A 22603-nucleotide genomic window follows, 5' to 3' on the forward strand; every position below is an offset into this window, starting at 1 on the left:
AAAACAAGCGTCTTATGTCTTTTTCTCAAGACTTATCTATATGCATGTGTATGCTTTAGATTTACTCAATTAAAAAAAAAAAAAAATTATAATTGAAAATAATCATATAATTTAACAAGATATAGATTCAGATATCTGTATCCTAGATATCTCCATATAGACCAACAAATTCAGAATTTAGCTCCAGGATTACCATCCCTTGTCTTTCCATGTATAGTGAGTGGGCAAGCTTGCTAATACACAAGTAGAACAGGATTCTAGACTAAATAGAAACTGGAAAACCTCTGCAACTACCCAAAAAGTAGCAGACAATATATGGGATGTTTAGCTGCATTGTGAAACCGATAGGGACCCTCAAAGATTGCAAGAAAAAAGGAAGCCACAGTAATCTCCAGAATGCCATGCACCTTAAAGAGGCTCTGTCACCAGATTATCAAATCCCTATCTCCTATTGAATGTGATCGGCGCTGCATTGTAGAGAACAGCAAAGTTTTTTTTTTTGTTTTTTTTAAAAAAAAAAACGATCATTTTTGCCCAAGTTATGAGCAATTTTATATTTATGCAAATTAGCTTTTCAATGGACAACTGGGCGTGTTTACTCGTTTTACCAACTGGGCGTGTATTGTGTTTTACCAACTGGGCGTGAATTATGTTTTTATCAACTGGGCGTGAATTGTGTTTCTACCAACTGGGCGTTGTGAATAGAAGTGTATAACGTTGACAAATCAGCGTCATACACTTCTCATCGTTCCCACCCATCTTCTTTCACTGCAGACACAGCGTGACGTCACCCACAGGTCCTTCAACCTTGGCGTCGGACAGAGAAGATACATAGGCTCCAGCCGTCCGAGAGGGTAATATGCTCGTCTCTAGGGAGTTTACTATGCTTACCTGCACACGGTGATGCTGCTGCAGATTCAACTGTACTCTCTCGGACGCCTGGAGCCGATGTGTCTTCTCTCTTCCGACGCCAAGGTTGAAGGACCTGTGGGTGACCTCATCGTTCCCACCCTGATTTGTCAGCGTCATACACTTCTATTCACAATGCCCAGTTGGTAAAAACATAATACACGCCCAGTAGTTCATTGAAAAGCTAATTTGCATAAATATAAAATTGCTCATAACTTGGGCAAAAATGATTGTTTTTCAAAAAAAAGAAAAACTTTTCTGTTATTTACATTGCAGTGCCGATCACATTCAATAGGAGATAGGGATTTGATAATCTGGTGACAGAGCCTCTAACTCCTAACTCCATACCTCTGCACTATGTTTCTGGGCTCTCCGTGAACATCAACGGTCACATGCCACCTTTATTCTAACAAAGGTGATAAGACCCTTTAAAGTGGACTGGTCATCAGAATACGGTGCCGAGAGCGTCTCGATCGAAAGCAACAGCAGATATAGCTACACAAACATTCAAGAGAAGGGACAGAAAACACTGCATAATGTATTGAAATGAGGGTATAGAGAACACATTTAAGCACAGTTGATCCCGAGTCCTGTGAACATATTCTATACAGATCGCACTCACAACTGCATTTGCAAATGAGAGCCGGTTTTATAGTCATAAGCATGAAGTAGATTACATCTTGTATTTTCTTTCCTGAACAAAGGGGAATATATAAGAAGCAAGAACAGTAGCTTTATTATATAGTTACATCCCTAAAATTGGATCGGTGAGGAAACTGAAAGACTTTGACACATCTTTTAAGAACTTTTGTTACCTAATCTTTGAATTTTCGAAAAGGTCCAAACTATTATTGGTTCATAATGGAGAATAAGAAGCAATACAAGAAAACCAGTCCCAATAACCTGATTGTTATTCAAGACAAATACAGGCAAGAAACACAAAATGCTTATATACGGTGTCCAAAGTACAACATTTTTATGGTAGCAATATACAGTATATAGGTGATCATACAGGATTTGAAGCTTCACCTTTGATTAAAAATCAGCTCTATAGACAGCAAATGTAAAATCTAGCATCTTTGTGCTATATTTCCATGACCTTTTTATTGCAGTTTTCACATATTTTTCAGTTTTTGTTCGGTGTAGAAAAACATTTCTCTTACAGCTACATGGAAACCATTAACAGACTGCTGTGTCTCTAGCACATAAAGTGCATCTTCCACTTTGAACACCATTGTAAAATCTATATTCTAGATAAAATGTCCAGTAACTTTGTATATACATTGCATTACTTATTTTGCTCAGATCCTGAGCTAAAGCCTGGATTATTGACCAGGGGGTCACGATTCTGCTTGTTGTGAATAGAAACAGTCAACAAGCTGGTTAGCGGACACATACAGATGACGGAAGCATATGTAATGCAGTGAGAGAGGTTTCCTTTCCTACATTAGAATATAGTGCATTGTCTGGTGTAAAGATGAGACTTTCCAGAATTCAAATCGAGCTCTGCGCAGAAATTGAACCCGCAAGAAACGCTGGGATATTATCTGTAGGGTGCACTACTGCGAATGTAGCTCTAGACTATTGGTAATTAACACAGCCTTGCTAATTAGGTCTCTATTCACATCACGTCAAGTAGCTATGTTCCATACGTAAGCCGGGGAAATCTCTGTAAGGCCTTAACGTATGCCACTGTACAGTGGCATTCATCATCCATAGGACCCCATGCAAAAAAAAAACACTACTTTTTTTGGGCTAAAAGAGATGACACATTCAAGCGTTAATGAGAATGTCTGCCCAGAGTAGTCACACAAACAAAATAAAAACAATCAGTATGCTATCCTGCTTGTTGATGGTTTTCAGGTTGCAATAGAAGTTCAAAGGAAAACTTGAAGCGAAGGTCGGATTTACATGAGCGTGTGCGTTTTGCGCGCGCAAAAAGGTACTTAACAGCTCCGTGTGTCATCACCATATGATGCGTGGCTGCGTGATTTTCGCGCAGCCACCATCATTATGACACTCTGTTTGCATGTTTGTAAACAGAAAAGCACGTGGTGCTTTTCTGTTTATTCATACTTTGTACTGCTGTTGCGCGCATCACGCACGGCACACGGAAGTGCTTCCGTGCGCTGCGCGTAATGTTCACGCACCTATTGACTCCAATAGGTGCGTGATGCACGAACAACGCACAAATATAGGACATGTCGTGAGTTTTACGCAGCAGACACACTCTGCGTGAAACTCACGGACAGTCTGCACGGCACCACAGACTAATAAAAGGTCCGTGTGAGGCGCGTGAAAATCACGCGCCTTGCACGGACGTATTACACGTTCGTCTAAATAAGCCCTAAACCTGAGCATTCGATGCAAAACACAAAAAACACAAAAAAAGAGAATCCTAGTGTCATGCACTGCCCCTTAGGACCTACATTAGGCATAACGCAGTGTACCATTGTTCCCTCAATAGTAAAAATACAGCTATAGTTTTCCATTTCCTAATATTTGTTCTTGAAATTATTATTTTTGGAAGATAGAACTTTGAAAAAGGTCATACTTAAATGAACAGTAATCTTTGAAAATAGAATTTACCTCTATGACAGGAACATTTTCGTTAAGCTTTGATGTGTGCGCGGCCAATAAGCCAATGACCCTCACCACCTTCGCACGTCTGTAAGAATGAAGACAAACCAGCTTAATGACAACAATTAGTAAGGTCAGTCAGAAAAGTCTCCTCCGTGATAGAATAACATGCTGTACCTAACAACATGGTTCAAGATGATGAACAGGAAACAAGAAAGAAAGCAGGGAGCAAAGCACAATTATGTAAAAAAATAATAATAATTATTAAGAAGCTGTAAGAGTAAAAGGTGTAAAAGGGAAACCCTGGTAAAACACAATTTGTCGACGTTCATTAGAAAGTCATTCTAATACGGAATGAATAATTTTGAATGTTCTGTGCACATTAGAAAGCGCATATATAAGGGCCTGTTCACATCACCGTTCATTTCCATTCCGGGGTCCCGTCAGAGGGTTACGTATTCTGTGCGGTCCGTTTCACTTTTCGTTGCGGGGTTCACCCGACGGAACCCTCCGACGGAACCCCGGAACGGAAATGAACGGTGATGTGAACAGGCCCTAACACTATTTCTGGCCATTATATGACACCTGCATTATTTATCAGTTTTCCCCTCTGCAGATGCTCTAATTCTTCGTTTTCCCTGAAATGGTGGGTGGAGCTTAACTGCTGCTATACACTGCACACACAGAGAAGAGAACATCCTGGTCCACTATTAAAAGCCGCAGCAACATGGAGGACATTATACAGCAAGTGACAGTAACTTCACACAGAATTTGCATGGATAAAATGACTAAATTCTAATAGTAAGTAAATTACAAAGTTGATAATTATCAGGTATACTATTAGATTAGTATGGGTTGTTTGAAAAGTTACGGGTGACTACTTTAGTCTCCACTGGAGAATGGAGTGTAGTCACCCACTAAACTGAAAAAACAACTAGTGGCACATTATAATGATACATCATCAGCAACCTTCAGCACTGGGGTGAGACATAGGGCAGTGTTCACACTGAGTTTTTTTGAAGGCAGTTCTGTCTGGAATTTTGAGGCAGATTTTGACCTGCCTGCACGCCGTTTGCTGCGTTTTTCAGCCGCAGCCATGTATGACACCACACGTTTAACAGTTTGTGCAAACCTGAAGATGGTACATCAAATTTAGCATATGTTGCAGGTTTCCAAATAACCTCATATTAGCAAGTTGAAGCGTTATTCCCACCTTAGACATTTATGCCATATCCATGGGATATGCCATAAAATGTCTGATAGATACGGGTCCCAGCTCTGGGTCCAGCACCTACCTGCAGAACGGGAGTCACATGACCCCTGTCCCGCCTGGTAAGGAGGCAGCCTGACCAGCAAGTGTGCTCAGCTGTTTCATCACTCTCCGTTCATTCTCAGTCTGGATTTTGTGACAAGCAGTGTACATAATCCAAGGGCTCCAGACTACTTTGAAACGGTCCCTAGTCTTTATCTTAGTGGCTTAATTTTCTCACATAGCAGGATGGTACTAATTCCATCCTTAACCCTTTGAAGAAAAAAAAAGAAGAAGAGGGGTCCAACACGTCAATTTAAATTCTGGTGTTTCGGATACAAAATTAGATTCATTCTTGAGTGGTACATGTTATTGACTCCAAAAAACGAATGTCCCGATTTTTAAGCAAATGGGTTAATATTGACCATATATAAAGTTATGAACTTATCGGAGATGTGATCGATATTAACTGGATCCTGTGCATCAGGGACAGGCAGGACCAGCTCTCAGCTGAGCCGTCAGTTCACCTGAATTGATGTAAATCGGCTGAGAAGGAATGATACAGCTTCTATGTATACAGGCTACATATAAACTGTAGCTTAAAAAAGCAAAAATATATATATATTTTTTCATATTCAAACATTTTTATTGGTTTCGAAACAAACAAGTATAAAAACACGTTTGGAGGGGATACCTCCGCAAATTAGAAAGAAAATAAAGAAGGGCAAAGCCCAAACAAGGAGATGGACATCACATCCCATGACGATACACATCAGCAGCATGAATAAACATAATGAGAAGGAGCATTGCATAAAAGTGAAATAGAGATACACTTTGTTGTATAGGGGATTGAGTTATTGTAACGGCATCTTGTAGTCGCAATCACAGGGAGTAAGGCAACACTCCATTAGACAAGGGAAGGGAAACATTGAATGGGGGACGGACAAGGGCAACGGAGGGATATGGTGAGGCTCAAGTCATGGTGAACCTGGACTCCAGTTCCGGATTATCATGAATAAAAAAATTAAAAAAAAAGGGAAGCAAGAGCATCTATGCACATGGCAGAGGCATTGTTTGGAGCGAGCAGAACCCTACATAACTGCAAGGATCTTCACCTCAGAGGTAGGGGGTGGGGGTTGTGTCTCAAGTCACTGCATTGAAATAGGTGGAAGAAAAGAGGAACGTATTCCATTGAGACCATGTAGAAGTGTATCATGCAGAAGTGGCTGGAGAATGTGCCAACATGTGTTCCATTCTCTGTATCAAGGCAACCTCCTGGAACCGCTCATGCAACATCGGAGGAAGCGCCGTTTTCCACCTACACGGGATAACCGATTTTGCAGCTTGGAGGAGTTAGGGATCATTTATAAATGGGTAGCGGCATAGGGAACATAAATAGAAGAGCCACCTCAGGTGAATTGGGAACTGAGACCCCAGCTACTTCTGCTATGATTTGAAGTACCGTATCCCAAGAACTCTGCAAGGAGGGACAACTCCACCAACTGTGAGACATGGAGCCCCCCACAGCTCCAACAATTGTCTGGTACAGATGGGTACCATTTATGAAGGGCTGTAGGGACCCGATAGCACCTAGAAATAATTTTATAACTAGTTTCCTAAGCCCGTATGGCTATAGAAGCTTCTTGGGAAAGGGAAAAACACTGTTTCCATTGTGCATCAGTGAAGGTCTTGTTTAATTCTCTCTCCCAAGCCTTACAGAAGGATGGGAGATGATGGGATAGTTGGGAAAGGAGTAGTTTACATAGTGTGGAAATGGCGTGTGCAGAGGACAGGGTGGAAACACATAATCGCTCTAAATCTGTAAGCGGATGTTGAAGGTGGGCTTGGCGATTAGTAACATTATAGAAATGTTTTAATTGGGTATTCAAACATGTGACATGGTGAGGGTGAATCAGTTGGGAAGATGGTGGCTAATGGGAGTAGAGAGGAGTCGGAAAGGACTTGAGTAAAGTACATGGGATTGGTGGATGACCTGCCTAGGAAGGATAGTTGAGCCCCACCTGCCAGAAATGCTGGGTGGTCAGTAACAAGGGTTAATGGGCCCAGTGGGTCTGTAAGTGAACCTCCTACCCCAGAAGTCTGTAGTGCCAGGAGAGTGTGGGAAACAACAAATGAGGCTTGAGTCGGTCTGTTCCCGGACAGGGTCCACTGCAGGGTAGATAAGGTACGAGTGCACAGTTGTTGGGCTAAAGTAACCCATAATTTTGAATCGTGATTGTGAAAAAAAATCAAGAACACGAGCGCGAGTCAACGCAAGGTAATAGAGTCGACAGTCAGGCAAACCAACCACACCTGCATCTCTGGACCGAGTAAGAATTGTCCTACCCAGGCAGGAACAGCCTGTTGGCCATATGAAGGATCCAAAGCATTGCTGGATACGTAACCAATAAGAGGATGGGATGGAGAGGAGGATCGTTTGCAGGAGGTACAGCAACCTGGGGAGGAGTGAAATTTTTAGAATATTAATACGACCAAACAAGGAAAATTCATTTTTATGCCAGGAACCAAGATCTGTGCAAAATTTGGCTAGTAGGGGAGTGAAGTTATTGGTAAACTGTTGGGAGAGGTCATTACTTATACTTGCACCTAAATATGTTATACTCTTAGGGGGCCAGGAAAAGGGGAAATAACTTTTTAGGAGTAAGACGGCCGAGGATGAAAGGGATACATTCAAAGCCTCGGATTTGGAGAAGTTGATCTTGAAGTAGGACCATGCTCCAAAACAGGACAGCTCTGACATTAATGAGGGAAGAGAAATATGTGGGTTTGTGAGATAAACCAGTAAATCATCAGCAAATGCAGAGCACTTATATTCTGTCCCGCCTAAGAGAATACCTTTAATATCCGGGCTGTTCCGAATGGAAGCCATGAGATGTTCCATGACGAGAACATACAACAGTGGGGATATGGGGCATCCCTGCCTGGTGCCATTATGAATAGTGAAAGGATCAGAGAGGGAACCATTTCTTTTTAATTGGGCAGAGGGAGAAGGATAGAGGCCAATAATATTACTAATGAGGGAAGATCCTTGTCCCAAGTGTTGGAGTTTGGTAGAGGGCAGGCCAGGATATTCTGTCAAACGCCTTTTCGGATTCTAGGGACAGGATCATGAGGGGAATGTGTTCAGTTTGGGCATGATAAAGGATATCCAAAGTTTTAAGGGTATTGTCGCGTGCTTCCCAAATCCCACTTGATCAGATGCATGAATTGATTCAGGTAAACCCCGAATACGTGGGTTGTTCCTCCGATTACGGTTCTCAATATCATCAAGATGTTGTTGCAGAGTGAACAATTGAGCAGAATGATGCTGTATTGTGCATTGCATAGACGTAATGGTTGCAGCGTCAGTGACATGGTCCTGAGTAAGGGCATCCACCCTCGTAGAAACTGAGGAAAGTTCAGCTCGAAACTGGGCAAACTCCAGTTTACATTCTTCCACAATCAGTATGGCAAAGGAAGTCATATCTGACCTAGTGGGTAGCATTTGAACCATTTGACGTATATACGAAAGAGTGGCCGGTCTATTTTCACAGACCGGTACTGATGAGGAATCTGGATGGCAATCTGAAAACAGCCGGAGTATCATCCGGATTGTGAGCAGGGTCTGGAACAAGTTGGCTGTGAGAAAGGATAGTGGTTTCTCGGCTGTGGGTGAAGGTAAAGTGCAGCGGCGGGGGGGGGAGAAGACCCCTGGTGCAATGAGGTAGGTGTGGTCGGTGGTACATGAGGGGGGCTGCTCCATGAGGAGCCAGAGGACCAAGAGGGGGAGACCCCCAACATCATAGGGCCGTGGTGAGGTTGGAGGAGTACTTGGGCCTGTGTCCCTGAGGTACCAACAGCAGGCAAGATGACAGGAGGTCTAGGACCGCCGTACTCACAGTTCTGGGTGATCAGCCGAGACTGTGTATCCTGCAATGCAACGGCTAGTGGGTGAGGGAGATCCGGTGGACCAGAAACAGCGGGCCCTGTATCATTTAATGCATGTGCTCCCGGGTCGGGTGTGATCATCCTGCAAACAGAGGCTGATGGAGGAGGGACCACAGGCCACAGAGGAAGGTCATTAATGGACGCAGCCACTAGAGAAATCTGTGAGCTGATTCCCAGCATCTGCGTCTCGGATGCCGAGTACCGACGGCCATCTTGGGGGGGCCTCGTGTGTGGCAGTGAGGAGAACGGCGACCTCGGAATCTATAAAGGTATATAGGGGAATCTACACCGCTGCACACAAATCTCCCCCAGCAGGGGAGACCGCCCAATGTACAGCATCCGCCTGTGCAGACCAGAGATCGGTCATGGAGGGATCCCAGCTGCCATCTTGGATAGCGATCGTCTGCGGTGCCTGGGACCCAGCATCAACAACACCCCGGGAGGGAGGCAAGGAGAAGGCGTCCCCGACATTCGTACCTGACAAGGTAAGGAGACGTCTTTGGTCTGTACCTCAGGGCCATCAGAGCAATGGAACAACAAAAGGTGGAGAGGCCGGCCGGCCATCTTGTCCTCGGACCTCAGTCCGGAGCGAAGCTTGCCGCTGCATTGGGGTCTGTCTTCCAACGTACATCCCAATATCACTCTGGGGAGATGGGTAGAGGATGTAGCCTTAGCTCTTTTAGTCGTCTTCCCCATTGTAAAGACTGGATGTTAGCCGATGATATGAAAGCTGGTGGAGGAGCTCAGGAAAGCACGTCCTCACTCTCACATAGCTGGTCACGCCCCTCCAAAAATATTTTTTTAATGAAAGTCAATTTAAAGGAGTTGCTTTAAAAACACAAAGGCTATTAGTACCCAGATACATAACTTTACATTTATTCACATTAAATCACATTTTCTACGTAAATGCCCAAAGACTCAGTGTGTCCAAACCGGCAAGTAATTTTTGAAGATCTTCCATAGATTAAACTATGCAACATAGCTTGGTTTCATCTTCTGAGGCACAGTGTCAAACACCTTTGCAAAGTCTTAAACTGGTGCAAGACCAAACATGCTAGACCTGATTTTAACAAATAGGTCAGACAGGATGTCAAAAGTACAGGTTGAGAGTCACTTATGTAATAGTGACCACAACAGAATACATTTTTATTTATGCTTTGATAAAATGTTTAGTAGAGGCGCTACAAAAACACTAAACTTCAGGAAAAACAATTTTTCATCGGCTATGGGGTGATCGTTAAGGCAAAATCCGTGACAAAGTCCCCAAAAATAAATAATGACATACAAACCAGAGTAGGCATATGCAGGAATTAAGTACCGTGATAGACAGACCATTGCTTGCGCATAGAAAATGAAGTGCCAATATTTAAAAAGGGGTCAAAAAGAGAGATCGGAAACTATAAGTATGACCTCCATTGTGGGTAAAATATTTGAAGGATTTCTTAGAGATGTTATCCTGGAGTATCTCAATGAAAATAAACTTATAACACAGCATCCGCATGGATTTATCGGTCCTGTCCTGTCAGGCTAATCTGATGAGCTTCTACAAGGAGGTAAATTCTAGACTGGACCTAGGTAAGACGATCGATGTTGTGCATCTAGAGACTTTTCATACTTTGGATACTGTGCCGAATAAAAGGTTGGTATAAAATGAGAATGCTGATACAGGGGTCAATATTGGAAACCCTTCTTTTTAATACGTTTATTAATGACCTTGTAGAGGGTTTACAGAGTATAATTTTAAGATTTGCAGATGACACTAAGCTCTGTTAAGTTATCACCACAGTGGAGGATAATATATTATCGAGGGATATGTGGAAGCGGAAGACGTTGGCAGAGAAATGTCGAATTCAGTTTAACTCGCTCCCGACATCCACCATATATATACTGCTAAGGCTGGAAGGTACAGCCCGCTTCATAAGTTGAGCACTTCACTGCAACGAGCGGGATCCTGATAATTTAACCCCTTAGATGCGGCAGCCAGTAGCGCTTCTATCACCCCACCCCTGCAATGTGATTGTGGGGAGCAGATAGTGGTCATCGCAGCCTGGGGGCCTAATGAAGGCCCCTAGGTCTGCTATCTTTGTGCTGCTATGGCAGAATAGGAGCCTGTAAAAATCACAACAACATTAGTATTGCAGTTTATCATGCAAGCAATCGTAGGTTCAAATCCCCTAGGGGGACTAATAAAAAAAACATAAAATACAGTCAAAGCATAACTTTTAAGGAGATTTTCAGAATAAGCGGTCATGTGTGTACTTGAGGAATAACACTATTTCAGGCAATTGTATGACATTATTTATGAGTTTTCCCCTTTGTAGCCTCTATCTCGAATTCTCAGCTGCCTCTAAGCTAGTAGGTGGAGCCGAACGGCTATCATGTCTCCTATGCACTGCACACATAGGTGTGGGAGAGCAGGATACTCCTCTTCTATCACATATATATTAAGAAGCTGCAGCAGCATGGAGGACATTACATAGCAGCATAGATCAGTGTAGCGGAGAATCCAGCACTGGGGCGACATAGAAATCTTACCAACTGCCTGCATCTTTCTCACTCTGCTCCTGCTTCCTTCCCCTGCTCATCCCTCCTCCCTCCATAAACTTACATGAAGCGTGTGTGTTGCGGACGCACTTTTCTGCACCCTCATCCTGCTCTACCCTGTATTGGCAGGCAGTAAAAAGACATATCCCCACCTTTTGCAGCCCGTTAATTATGCTCTGTAACCAGGAACGGATTTTGCTTGACAACAGGGGGTGGGGTGGACAGCACATTACAGGAGGGGAGACAACAAGTGGCAGTAACCTCACACTGAATTTTATTTTCATGGTTAAAACAACTACATTTTAACAGTAAGTAAATTACAAAGTTGTTCTATATCAGGTATACTATTGGATTGGCATAAATTTATATTTGTGTGTGTGCGTGCGTGTATACATACACACACACACACACACACACACGTCATTCTCAATGAATTAGAATATAATCAAAAAGTTTGTTTATTTCAGTAATTCAATTCAAAAAGTGAAACTCATATTATATAGATTCATTACACACAGAGTGATCTATTTCCAGCATTTTTTTCTTTTAATGTTGAGGAGTATGGCTAACAGTTAATTAAAACCCAAAATTTTGTGTCTCAGAAAATTAGATTATTATATAAGCCCAATTTAAAAAATGATTTTTAATACCGAAATGTTGGCCTACTGAAAAGTATGTACAGTATATGCACTCAATACCTGGTCGGGGCTCCTTTTGCATGAATTACTGCATCAATACGGCGTGGCATGGGATCCACTATAAGTTCCACTATAACGTAATACAGAGGGCTTACCTCAATTTTTTTTTTTTGTATAAACGGTGTTTTAACTAGTTCAATATTAAACCAGAAAAAACATCAACTCTATTGTCTCTAAACCAAGCACCCCACATTTTCAGAAATTACCTCCAATGTGGCCCTATGGTTATTTACCTATTAAAAGTATAAAATGAGTACAGTCCAGATACGCTCTAGTGTCACAGGTTGTTAAACTTGGGTCAATCTACCATCAGCAAGTGCACCTGCAAACTGGACCAGGGTACCCAGAGGAAGCGACCGTGGCATCTAAGGGGTCAAACTGCCATGATCGGAGTTCACTCAGATCCTAGAAGTTGGGGAAAGACCATGGTTGTAGATTACAGCCATGAACCTGATGCAGGGACAGTACCCACACAATTAGAGCGCCGTAATAGTACTGGCACTGGTCCTCGCAAGGCTCCTAAGGGGTTAAGCAGCATTGAACAAAAGTAAAAATGTGACATAATATTCTACTTACATATCCCAATTTGGTGCCCCACGTAACTGTTGTATGAGAGATGGGAACTGTAATATAAAAAGAGAGTACATTAAAAAACAAAGTTTTACTGAATTTACAAAAGACATCACAGTACATTTCCAATGCCATGTAAAAAATACATTATTAATAAACATACTTCTGAATTAATAATTTGCATTTGAATATGGTGTTTACCAGCAGAAGGAAATCTTTTTTCTGCCTAATATATACTCGGTACTCGAACTGCTCTTTATGGATTCGATAATACAGCAATAAGGGATGAAAGACAGCAGAAAAGTCTATTGCGATATTGGAAATCACACCACTGTCATTTAAAGGAATTAGAACACCCAGAAACTCACATAGCTGCACTAAGGCTTTGTTAACACAGATTGCCCATAACGCATGCCGATCGATATAACAACTAGATCGGCGCTCGTTAACAAGCCCTTTTACATGGGCCAATGGTTTCTATAAGAGTAGGAACTATTCTTAATCTGATCAATCAGTCCCCATCAGTTTGCACTATTGTCGGCAGCACATCCTCCGTTTACACGGAGAGACGTGCTGCCAACAACGATGTTTTTATACACAGCACAGACTGTAGCCGCCATGACCGAGCGCTGGCCCGCATCTCCTCCCCACTTCCGCTCCGTTCTGCTGTGTCCCGTAGGGTGCGTGCACACGCTCGTGCCTGGCCTTAAAGGGCCAGCGCACTAACATGAAAATAATCATCAATTTACCCATGATCACCCTGGACTATAAAAATGACGGTGCCCTTTCACTCATTGCCTGAGCATTGTTGTGTTTAACCGTAATTTTTGCAAATGGTCCCTTAGTGTTATCCTGTTCCCAGTGTTCCCGTACCTGCTACCTGTACCCTGTATCTCGTGCTACCGTTGTTCCTGTGCCTTAGAAAGTTGGAGTCGTGTTGTGCTATCGGTCATGCCTGCAGTGTTACACCACGCCTGGTGTCTGCTGCCAAGGTCCCATCTGAGCCTAGCCGTTATTACGGTCTGAACTGCTACAGGTACCTTTGTGCTTGGACTATATAGACATTGACTTGGTACACTGTTTGGCCAGCTGCTATCCCGCTACGGCCCAGTGGATCGACATACCCACAGATCGTGACACAGACAATGTGATCAGTCGACGAACAAGTGCTGGCCAATAATCAGGAATGAGTGTTCATAAGAACGCTCGTTCTAGCGATTACGGGCCCGTGTAAATGGGCCTTCAAATTTTGATATGGGAATTCAATGTTACATGAATCGAGTGTTTATTATTCTTATAGCAAGTGATAAGACTACAAAGTGAATAATTGCTCACAATCTGGGAGTTGATAAGCCTGGTGGCCACTTCCTTATGTCCGGACACAGTGCACAAATAGCAAAGTAAATTAAGCTTGGCCCGCGGTGCCACCTTCTCAGAAGCATCCAGCAAGGAGCACAGTTGTGTAAGAAAGTTGGTCCATTCAGGTTCTTTCAGAAAGGCAAGTTTTTCCCCTGTAACAACAGCAAACAAAATACACAGTTAGATAGCCAAGGTGGACTTTCCATGTTGACTAAGTTTATAGGAGAATGAACGTCTTCGGGAATCTTTGATAATACTAGTGTCAGGGATCATTACTATGTATATTGTTTGAAAAATATTATCCTTACATATACATACATATATATATATATATATTCAGTATATTACACAAAGAGATTGGATTCATGGAGCACAAAGAGCCTGCATAACACGCCTCTGGAAGACACCGCCCCCTGGAATGCAAAGAGAAGTGTGCAGAAGAATGTACAGGAAAACTTACAGCTGAGGAGCCAATGGGATTTAAGCAAGTCCCACATCTCTAGGGAGGGGCATGTGTCTTCTCTGTGTGTTTCTTTGTTCTGAATAAAGTTCAGTTCTCCTTGTCTGATCAAGGGAAGTTGTGTACCAAACATTTTTGGCTGGTTTTACTTCTTTCCAGGCATGCCTTCAGCTTTCAATTTACAGAGGTGGTTATTCGGTGTGAAATACGGACCTGACATTTGGCGCCCAACGTGGGGCCTCACTCGAGGAAATATCAAAATCCGGACAATCGAGAATCACAGGGTGAAACAGAGGACTCAAAGTTGCCCAATGAAGGAATTTGATCACCTCCGCAACACGGTAAGCGAGTTGATTTTATGAATCTTCGACTGATCTGTGTTAGTGGACAGTCTTGTGGCGATCTGTAGAACCCTTTTGTTGATTTCCTGGATTATCTCAGGCGACAGGGGTGATATTTTCCGCTGTGAGGTAAAAAACCTGTGAGACCTTAGTCGCGCCCGACTAACCATCCTCTGGGTAATTGGGGACTAGATAGAAAATACGCGGACACAATATACGTGTGATAAGTCGTGGATAGTATCATAACCTGTCCTATACGCGGGCATGCGGGGTGCAATGCACTGATAAGACGTGTAATAGATTTGTAGGTAATATAGTGGCCAGACCAGAGAGTTGTAGACCGAAGATTGTTATATAAATTACGTGTATAATATAGACTGTTCGAATGGATGGTTTACGGTCCAAATTCAAATCATCAGGATCACCCGATCCTATTCATGATTTGGTGAAGTGAATGGAAGTTAGGAATAAGAAAGGTATTGTATGTTATATGTATTAGAAAACACAGGACCAGCCGACGCCCGGTAATGGTGTCCGCACCTCATGTTGTGTGTCCTCATTGTGGGTGGGAAACCCCCCCCCCCCCTCACAGCTGCACAATGTGTTTCCAATGAGAGAGGCTGCCCCCACCACCCACCCTGATGTGGCCACGCCCGGCCCAACCAAATCAGTATGAAATAATCGCCTTGTTAATTTTGTCATTTGTAGTGTCTTTTCTATTTACAGAAGTTCCAGTCTAGTTCACTGATGAAACAACACGTCATCATAATATAGAGATGGTGGCCGACAGATTGGACACTGTTACAGATTATGTGTTTGATGTTTTGAACGTAGATAATTCCTATACAATGGTGTGATGAATGATTGCAGATACGTATGTTGTTTTGCCGGCATTGAAAGTGTTAAGATTGTGAGACTAGATGCTGTGAGAAGTGAGTGTGTGACCCCCCCCCCCTCCCCCTGTAGTGTAGTATGCTGTGTTTTGGAGGAGGAGGGGGGCTGACTGGGTGCAGTATGCAGGGCTGATGAGACAAAGGGATTTCAATATGCAATGCTGAGAGATATATATATATATATACATATATCAGTAATGTTTACAAACCTAAATAAATTTCTTCTCTTTGCGCATGCGCTGTTTATAAAAGTTACGATATTTATGTGTTAGATCAGATTTCATGTGTTTTGATGTTAATTCAGATGTATTAAACTATAGATACTGTGAGACACGGGGTTTTGAAAATGTATGTGCCCCCCACTGTTCCCTATTTTTATATACAGTTTATTGGTTTGCAGTAATTAATGTTATCAGATATAATATTTTCTGTTTTATTGAATAACTAACTACAATTGTTTGTTTTTGATTTCACACATGAGTTGTGTCATTGTAAAGATAAAATGTATTTTCGTCAGGAAAAGTCTTTTTTTTTTGTTCCAGGCTGTTGTGTATTACAGGGGGTTAAACTAATGCCACACAGATAGAGTGCCCGACTTTGTTATGTTGAGATGTAGTTTTGAACTCTGCTACATTACTTTTGCAGAGTCCACAAAGGGGGGAATGGTGAAGGAACTGATCAGGTACAATTTTGGTTTGTTTTGAATTAATTAATTTGGTTTCAGGAGATCTACAAAATGTGTATGAGACCCCAATGAGTAATCCAGATTAAATGTGTATGAGAGTAACCTAAATGTTGAGGTTTTTCTGTGTAGATGGTTCCAGATCTTTCCAGAACAGTAAATATGGCACTGAGTAAGCTGTGCTGTATGCTCCACCCAATATGAGGTATTGTGTAAGAGACCATCCTCCTCCAGCAAAGTTACACAGGAGGTGACGTCACTCACAGATGGGTCTTTACAGATTTAGATGGGGGAGAAGGCAAAACAAAAAAAAATTGTCTGGACATTGTTAATTTGATGTAAAGTTTTTAGGAATGTTTTATTTTTATTTGTTTTTGTATTAATCAAGTATTTGCAGAACCTGATAAAAGTGAGATTCTCAAAGTGTTCTGGATTATCAGATGAGTGTGGAGAAGTGTATAACATTTGGTTTTATTTTAGAGGATGAAGACGCCACCCCTTTGAAATGTTCTATCTATATGTGACATGGGTTTTTAATGTAAATTTGTAATAAAGAGATATTTTATTATACAGTATGTACAAGACAGGATACGAGGCACCAGGTAAATTACCCAGAAACCACTCTCACCTTCTTGTTCATCTCAAGGAGCAGAGCTGGAGGTGCTCGCTGAGGCTTGTAACCTGGCAAAAGGTAAGACGGCCGACATTTACACTGACTCTAGGTACACTTTTGGCATCGCCCACAATTATGGGCCCATTGGTAGTAGGAACTTTATTGGATCATCGGGTAAGCCAATTGAGAGAGCAAGAGACGACAGACCTGACAACAAGGGTATGTGCAGCCAGGTATCAGTAAATTGGCTTGTCCCTGGATACAATAATGCCACCACTAGGTTTGTAGCAGCCGGCATGATGTGCGCACGGCACGACATAGGTAAAACAGCAAAGGTACCTGTGAAAAGTGCAGCCCGGCCAGATTAACAGTCCCAGCGACTGCAGAACATACAACCACCCGAGGTAGAAGTGTATGACAATGTGCTCGTGTGTGTAGATCTGTTCTCAGGGGGGCCTGAAGCCCGGCCTGTATCTTCCCCCCACTGCAGATGTTGTGTGTAAGTGACGGGGGAACAATGTTATCCCAAGTATTGACCTGATGTTTGTACAATGATAAGATGTTAGCAGTTCTCTAGACGTTGTCCCAAAGTTAGTTTGTTTAACAGGTTCCCGACCGCTGGCCGTATTCATACGGTCAGCGGTCAGGGTCTCTGAAGTCCGCCGTATAGACTATTTATGGCGGCACTTCAGAGACTGTGCACGCGCGATCGCGTGCACACAGCTCTATGCCCTGGCTGTTGCTAACAGCCATGGGCACTGGGCAGAATGTCAGGGGCCAATCTTTTGGCCCCTGAACATGTGATCGCTGTGACAACCAATCACAGCGATCACATGCATTTCTGCATAGAAAACAGTGTGCACGCGATCGCGTGCACACAGCCCTGTGCCCACGCTGTTACCAACAGCTCTGGGCACTGGGCAGAGTATCAGGGACCAATCTGATGGTCCCTGAACATGTGGTCGCTGTGAAAACCCATCACAGCGACCACATTTGTTTTATTTTGACTTTTCTGGCAGTAAATCTCCTGCCTCTTTTCTTCTCCTCAAACATTGTTTCAGTTTGAGGAGAAGAAGAGACTTGGGAGAATTGCTGCCAGAAGATTACAGTTACACAAAAAATACAGTTACACTCCAAAACATTCTCTGTATAGATAGATTTCTATCTATACAATCTATCCATCTATCTTTTTTTCTATCTACCTTTCTTTCTTTTATTCTATTAGAATAGGCAGGTAGGGAGTATATAATTATATATATCCACATATATATATAATATATATAGCAATAGTGTTTTATTTTTTTGTTAGCGGTAGTGTAGATATATATAGCAGTTAGTTTGTATGTTTTAAGAAAAAAATTAATTTGTTTAGTTAGTGTTAGTTACGTTATGGCGAGGAAGTTGTTTAGCGCCGAGGAGGCATACGCCATGCTGTGGTCTGAGTCGGAGACCGCATCAGAGATGGCGTCCGAGATGGAACCTGTTTTGGGCAGTGACGATGACAGCGTCACTTCAGGTTCATCTTCAGGGGATGTTGTCCCTGATGCAGTTGAAACTGCAGAACATGAAAGCGCAGGGCCAAGTAGCGCTGTAGCACGGGACAGTCTGGTCCCTTCAGTCCAGGTTCTTGTATGGGCACCTACCCCATCTTTTGTGCCTAGAATCCACGGATTTACTGCCACTCCTGGCATAACCGTGGACAATACAAATTTTGTCCAAATGGATTACTTCCATTTATTTATAACGGACGACATCCTAAATCAGATTGTCCACAAAACAAATTTATATGCCACTCAATATATAAGGCAGAAACCTTCATCCACCCATGCCAGAGATTGGACGCCCACCAATTTGCAGGAATTTAAAAAAAATTTGGGGCTCACCCTAAATATGGGTATTGTCAAAAAGCCCTCCATTAGGTCTGACTGGTCAACAAGACCCGCCCAAGCCACCCCAGTATATTCTGCAGTAATGCCCAGGTCTCGTTATGAGACAATAAATGAGGTTCCTCCACTTCAATGACAACGCACAGGCCCCCCCAAGTACCGATGCAAACCGGGATCGGTTGTTCAAAATAAGACCGCTAATAAATTCCCTGAATAATTTATTTCTGCAACTCTACACCCCTGAGCAGAATGTAAGTGTGGACGAATCCCTCCTCAACTTTCATGGCAGACTTAGCTATCGCCAATATCTACCTTCCAAAAGGGCAAGATATGGCGTTAAGCTCTGCAAATTGTGTGAAAGCGGGTCAGGATATACCACCGCCTTCAGGATTTATGAAGGGCGGGACCGCACAATAAATGTTCCTGGATGCCCCCCTGATCTTTCCACCAGCAGTAAGATCGTGTGGGAGATAATGCAGCCTCTGCTTCACAAGGGGTACCACCTGTACTGTGATAATTTTTATTCCAGGGTGCCCCTGTTTAGGCATTTGCATGCTGCAAGGACTGGGGCATGTGGTACCATGCGCAAAAACCGAATTGGTTTTCCACAGCAATTAGTGGGGAAGCGCATGGTAAAGGGGGACTCCTGTGCTTATGAATCTGAAGAATTGCTGGCGTTCAAGTTCAGGGATCGCAAAGATGTGTATGTGCTAAGCACGATTCATACCGCAGGAACAGTGGCAGTGAGGGAAAGAGGGGCAACATCGGACAATAGAACATGTACATGGGGGGGTGGATTTAAGCGACCAGGTTTTATAGCCCTATTTAGTAAAACGCAAAACTAAAACCTGGTACAAAAAAGTGGCCATTTATTTGTTACAGGTGGCCATCCACAACTCATTTGTTCTCTACAAAAAAAACAGAGGCAGAGACACATACCTGGATTTCCAGGAAAAAATTATTGAAGGCCTAATTTTTGATGTTCAGGACATCCGAGAATGCCCCCAGTCTGAGGATGTCACGCGACTGACTGAAAGACACTTCATCAGTCGGATTCCCCCAACAGCAACCAGAAGCAACCCCCAGAAAAAGTGCCGCGTCTGCAGAAAAGACGGGCACCGCAAAGATTCCCGAGATTTCTGTCCCTCATGTCCCTCGCAACCAGGCCTGTGCATTGAGCCATGTTTTAAAAAATACCACATTGTTCTGAATTATTAGATTTTAGTTAATTCGTTGAAAATATATTTGCCCTACATTATGTTTTTATTTTTCCCCTGATTTTACTCCAAGGGTGAGGGAGGGAAAGGGTGGGGAGGTGGATGTCATGTTTGCATATTCTCTAAAGTTCATCTGCTGGAGAGCTCCATTTGCATAAACCTGCCATTTCTTATTTTAGAAAACTAAAAAAAAAAAAAATTCCCATTATACCCCTAGATGAATATTTTGGGATTTCTGCTTCAAGAGCAGATATTTTGGAAGTGTTATAGAAACTCTGTTGAGTTTTGTAAAACCAGCTTTGAAAAAAAGCGATTTGTGAAAGAAGCTTCTTCTATCGTCCGCCCTCCTACTTCTCTATGTGATAAATAAGGCACACATATTTGGTATCCCCATGCACGGGAGAAGTGGAAGAATGTGAAAGGAGATTAATTTTGGCCGTGGTCTATGCCGTGTGTGAAAAATGCTGGTATAAACGGACGCATTTGCTAAAAAATTGCTAATTTTATTTTGATCCATCTTATTCAAGAAACTTTCAGAAGAAAACTGGACTGTCTAAAAATATGATAAACCCCTTGAATAAAACCTTGTGGGGTCAACTTGCGTGAATGAATTTATGGGGTGATTCTAATCTTTCAGCAGCATTAGGCCCCCCAGAAAACAGTATGCGGCTATAAAGTCAAGTGCAGAATTCCTGGACCGAAAAGGTCAAAAAACCTCCTTTTATGCCAAGCCCTGGCACATGCCCGTGAATAAAGCACACATATTTGGTATCCCCATGCACAGGAGAAGTGGAAGAATGTGAAATGCGATGAATTTTGTCCGTGGTCCATTTTGTGTGTGAAAAAGCTAGCATAAACTGACGCATTTGTTAAAAAAAAAGCTAATTTTATTTTGTTCCATCTTATTCAAGAAACTTTCAGAAGAAAACTGGACTGTCTAAAAATATGATAAACCCGTTGAAGGAAACCTTGTGGGGTCTACTTGTGTGAAAGAAGTCATTTATGGGGTGTTTCTAATGTTTCAGCAGCATTACACCCCCAAGAAAACAGTACGCTGCTGTAAAATCAAATGCAGAATTCCTGGACCGAAAAGGCCAAAAAGCCTCCTTTTATGCCAAGCCCTGGCACATGCCCGCACAGTGAATAAGGCACACATATTTGGTATCCCCATGCACGGGAGAAGTGGAAGAATGTGAAAGGAGATTCATTTTGTCCGTGGTCCATACCGTGTGTGAAAAATGCTAGCATAAACTGACGCAATTGCTAAATGCTTGCATTTTTTTCCAATTTTGCCCACTTTAGAGAAAAAAATAAAAATGATATATACTGACAAATGCAACTAAAACAAAGCCCTATCTGTCCTTTAAAAAAGAGTGTAAAATTCAAAGATGAACTTTATTCACCTGCAGAGTTATAGTCATCTAAAGAAGCGCATAGCAAAATTGTGAAATTTGCTCTGGTCACTTAGCTGTAAAACAGCCTAGTCCTTAACCGGTTAATAACTGTATTTAAGAAGTGTTGTGGGAATATTAAATACGGAGGTTAAGTTTTATGTAAAGTTCTGGACCAGCCTTAGCATTGGACTATTAGAATTGTGAGAAACTAGACATGGACCGCACAATCCACAGTATATACGTTGATCTGAGCCGCTAGGCATAATTTAGAAACATGAACATGAGGTTCTTTGTAAACATTTTGATCAAACTGCTCCTGCTTGTACTCTGTTGGCCACTGGGGGCGCATGGCAAGGTGAGCTCATTCCATCTGTTCACATGTTGTGGTGCTGTGTGGTGGTGTCTGTTGCTGTAGTGCTGCACTTGTGGGGGGACGTGGCCCAGAGCCAAGGAGGCTTGGCACGGTCTGAAGGCATGGGTGCTTTTGGGCCCCTGGGCTGCTCCCTCTGCAGTAGCGGTGCTGCGGTGGCGGTAGCCGCCATGCGGTGCTGCAACCGCTAGAGTAGGGACCCACTTTTAGAGGTCGCCGTGAAGTGGCAAGTGGGCTTGCATACAATTTGATCAAAATGTTACAAAGAACCTCTCGTTCATATTTAAATATTTTGCCTAGCCGCATTGATCATAGTATATAGTGGATGTGCGGTCCATGTCTATTCTCTCCCCTTTGATTGGACTATTAGAGTCATGCGTCAGATAAAAAGGTACAGAAGTGGAATATTCCCATTCGAAAACATTTTTATTTGTTTATTTTTATTTTTGTTGTGAAAGGGAAATTTTAGAGCAGAGAATTCTGTGCAGTGTATATGTGTATGTATAGATATGTATATGTATAGATATGTATATAAAGAAGAAGAATCAGTTTGTAAGTTTTAGTTACTGACCAGTGTGAAAGTTTGATGTAAAGATGCTATTTGTTAAGGTTTTTCTTCAAATTAATTATTTGATTAAGATCAATTAATGTTTATACAATGAAAAAGATTGTTCTCCACAGGAAGAATCCAACTGGGAGCGGAAGGCGTGAGAACCAGATTCTGACAGAATGTGGACGGATAAGGGAAGGTGAACCGGTAACACCCAAGGCACTCTTGATGGTACTTGCATTGATGGTGTATGACCTCACATATGCCCCAAGACTGCAAGGATCGATGTGGTAAGATCTAATTGGTATGTCCCAGGCTTTACAGCTGTAGCTGCTAAATT

General features: G+C 42.5%; 1 protein-coding gene across 2 annotated transcripts in view; it reads right to left on the reverse strand.

Moving 5' to 3' along the window:
* Positions 1–22603, reverse strand: part of ULK4 (unc-51 like kinase 4) — a 771869-nt gene that overhangs the window by 671071 nt on the left and 78195 nt on the right. For both annotated transcript variants that reach the window (XM_075827083.1, XM_075827084.1), the window contains exons 15-17: positions 13834–14009; positions 12505–12551; positions 3499–3577 (exon numbers count right to left, since the gene is read on the reverse strand). In XM_075827083.1, coding sequence (XP_075683198.1) covers positions 3499–3577; positions 12505–12551; positions 13834–14009 — 302 coding nt within the window. The remainder of the gene's footprint in view (positions 1–3498; positions 3578–12504; positions 12552–13833; positions 14010–22603) is intronic.

This window comes from Rhinoderma darwinii, chromosome 5 (genome assembly GCF_050947455.1).
Source record: "Rhinoderma darwinii isolate aRhiDar2 chromosome 5, aRhiDar2.hap1, whole genome shotgun sequence".
In the NCBI taxonomy this organism is placed as follows: Eukaryota; Metazoa; Chordata; class Amphibia; order Anura; family Rhinodermatidae; genus Rhinoderma; species Rhinoderma darwinii.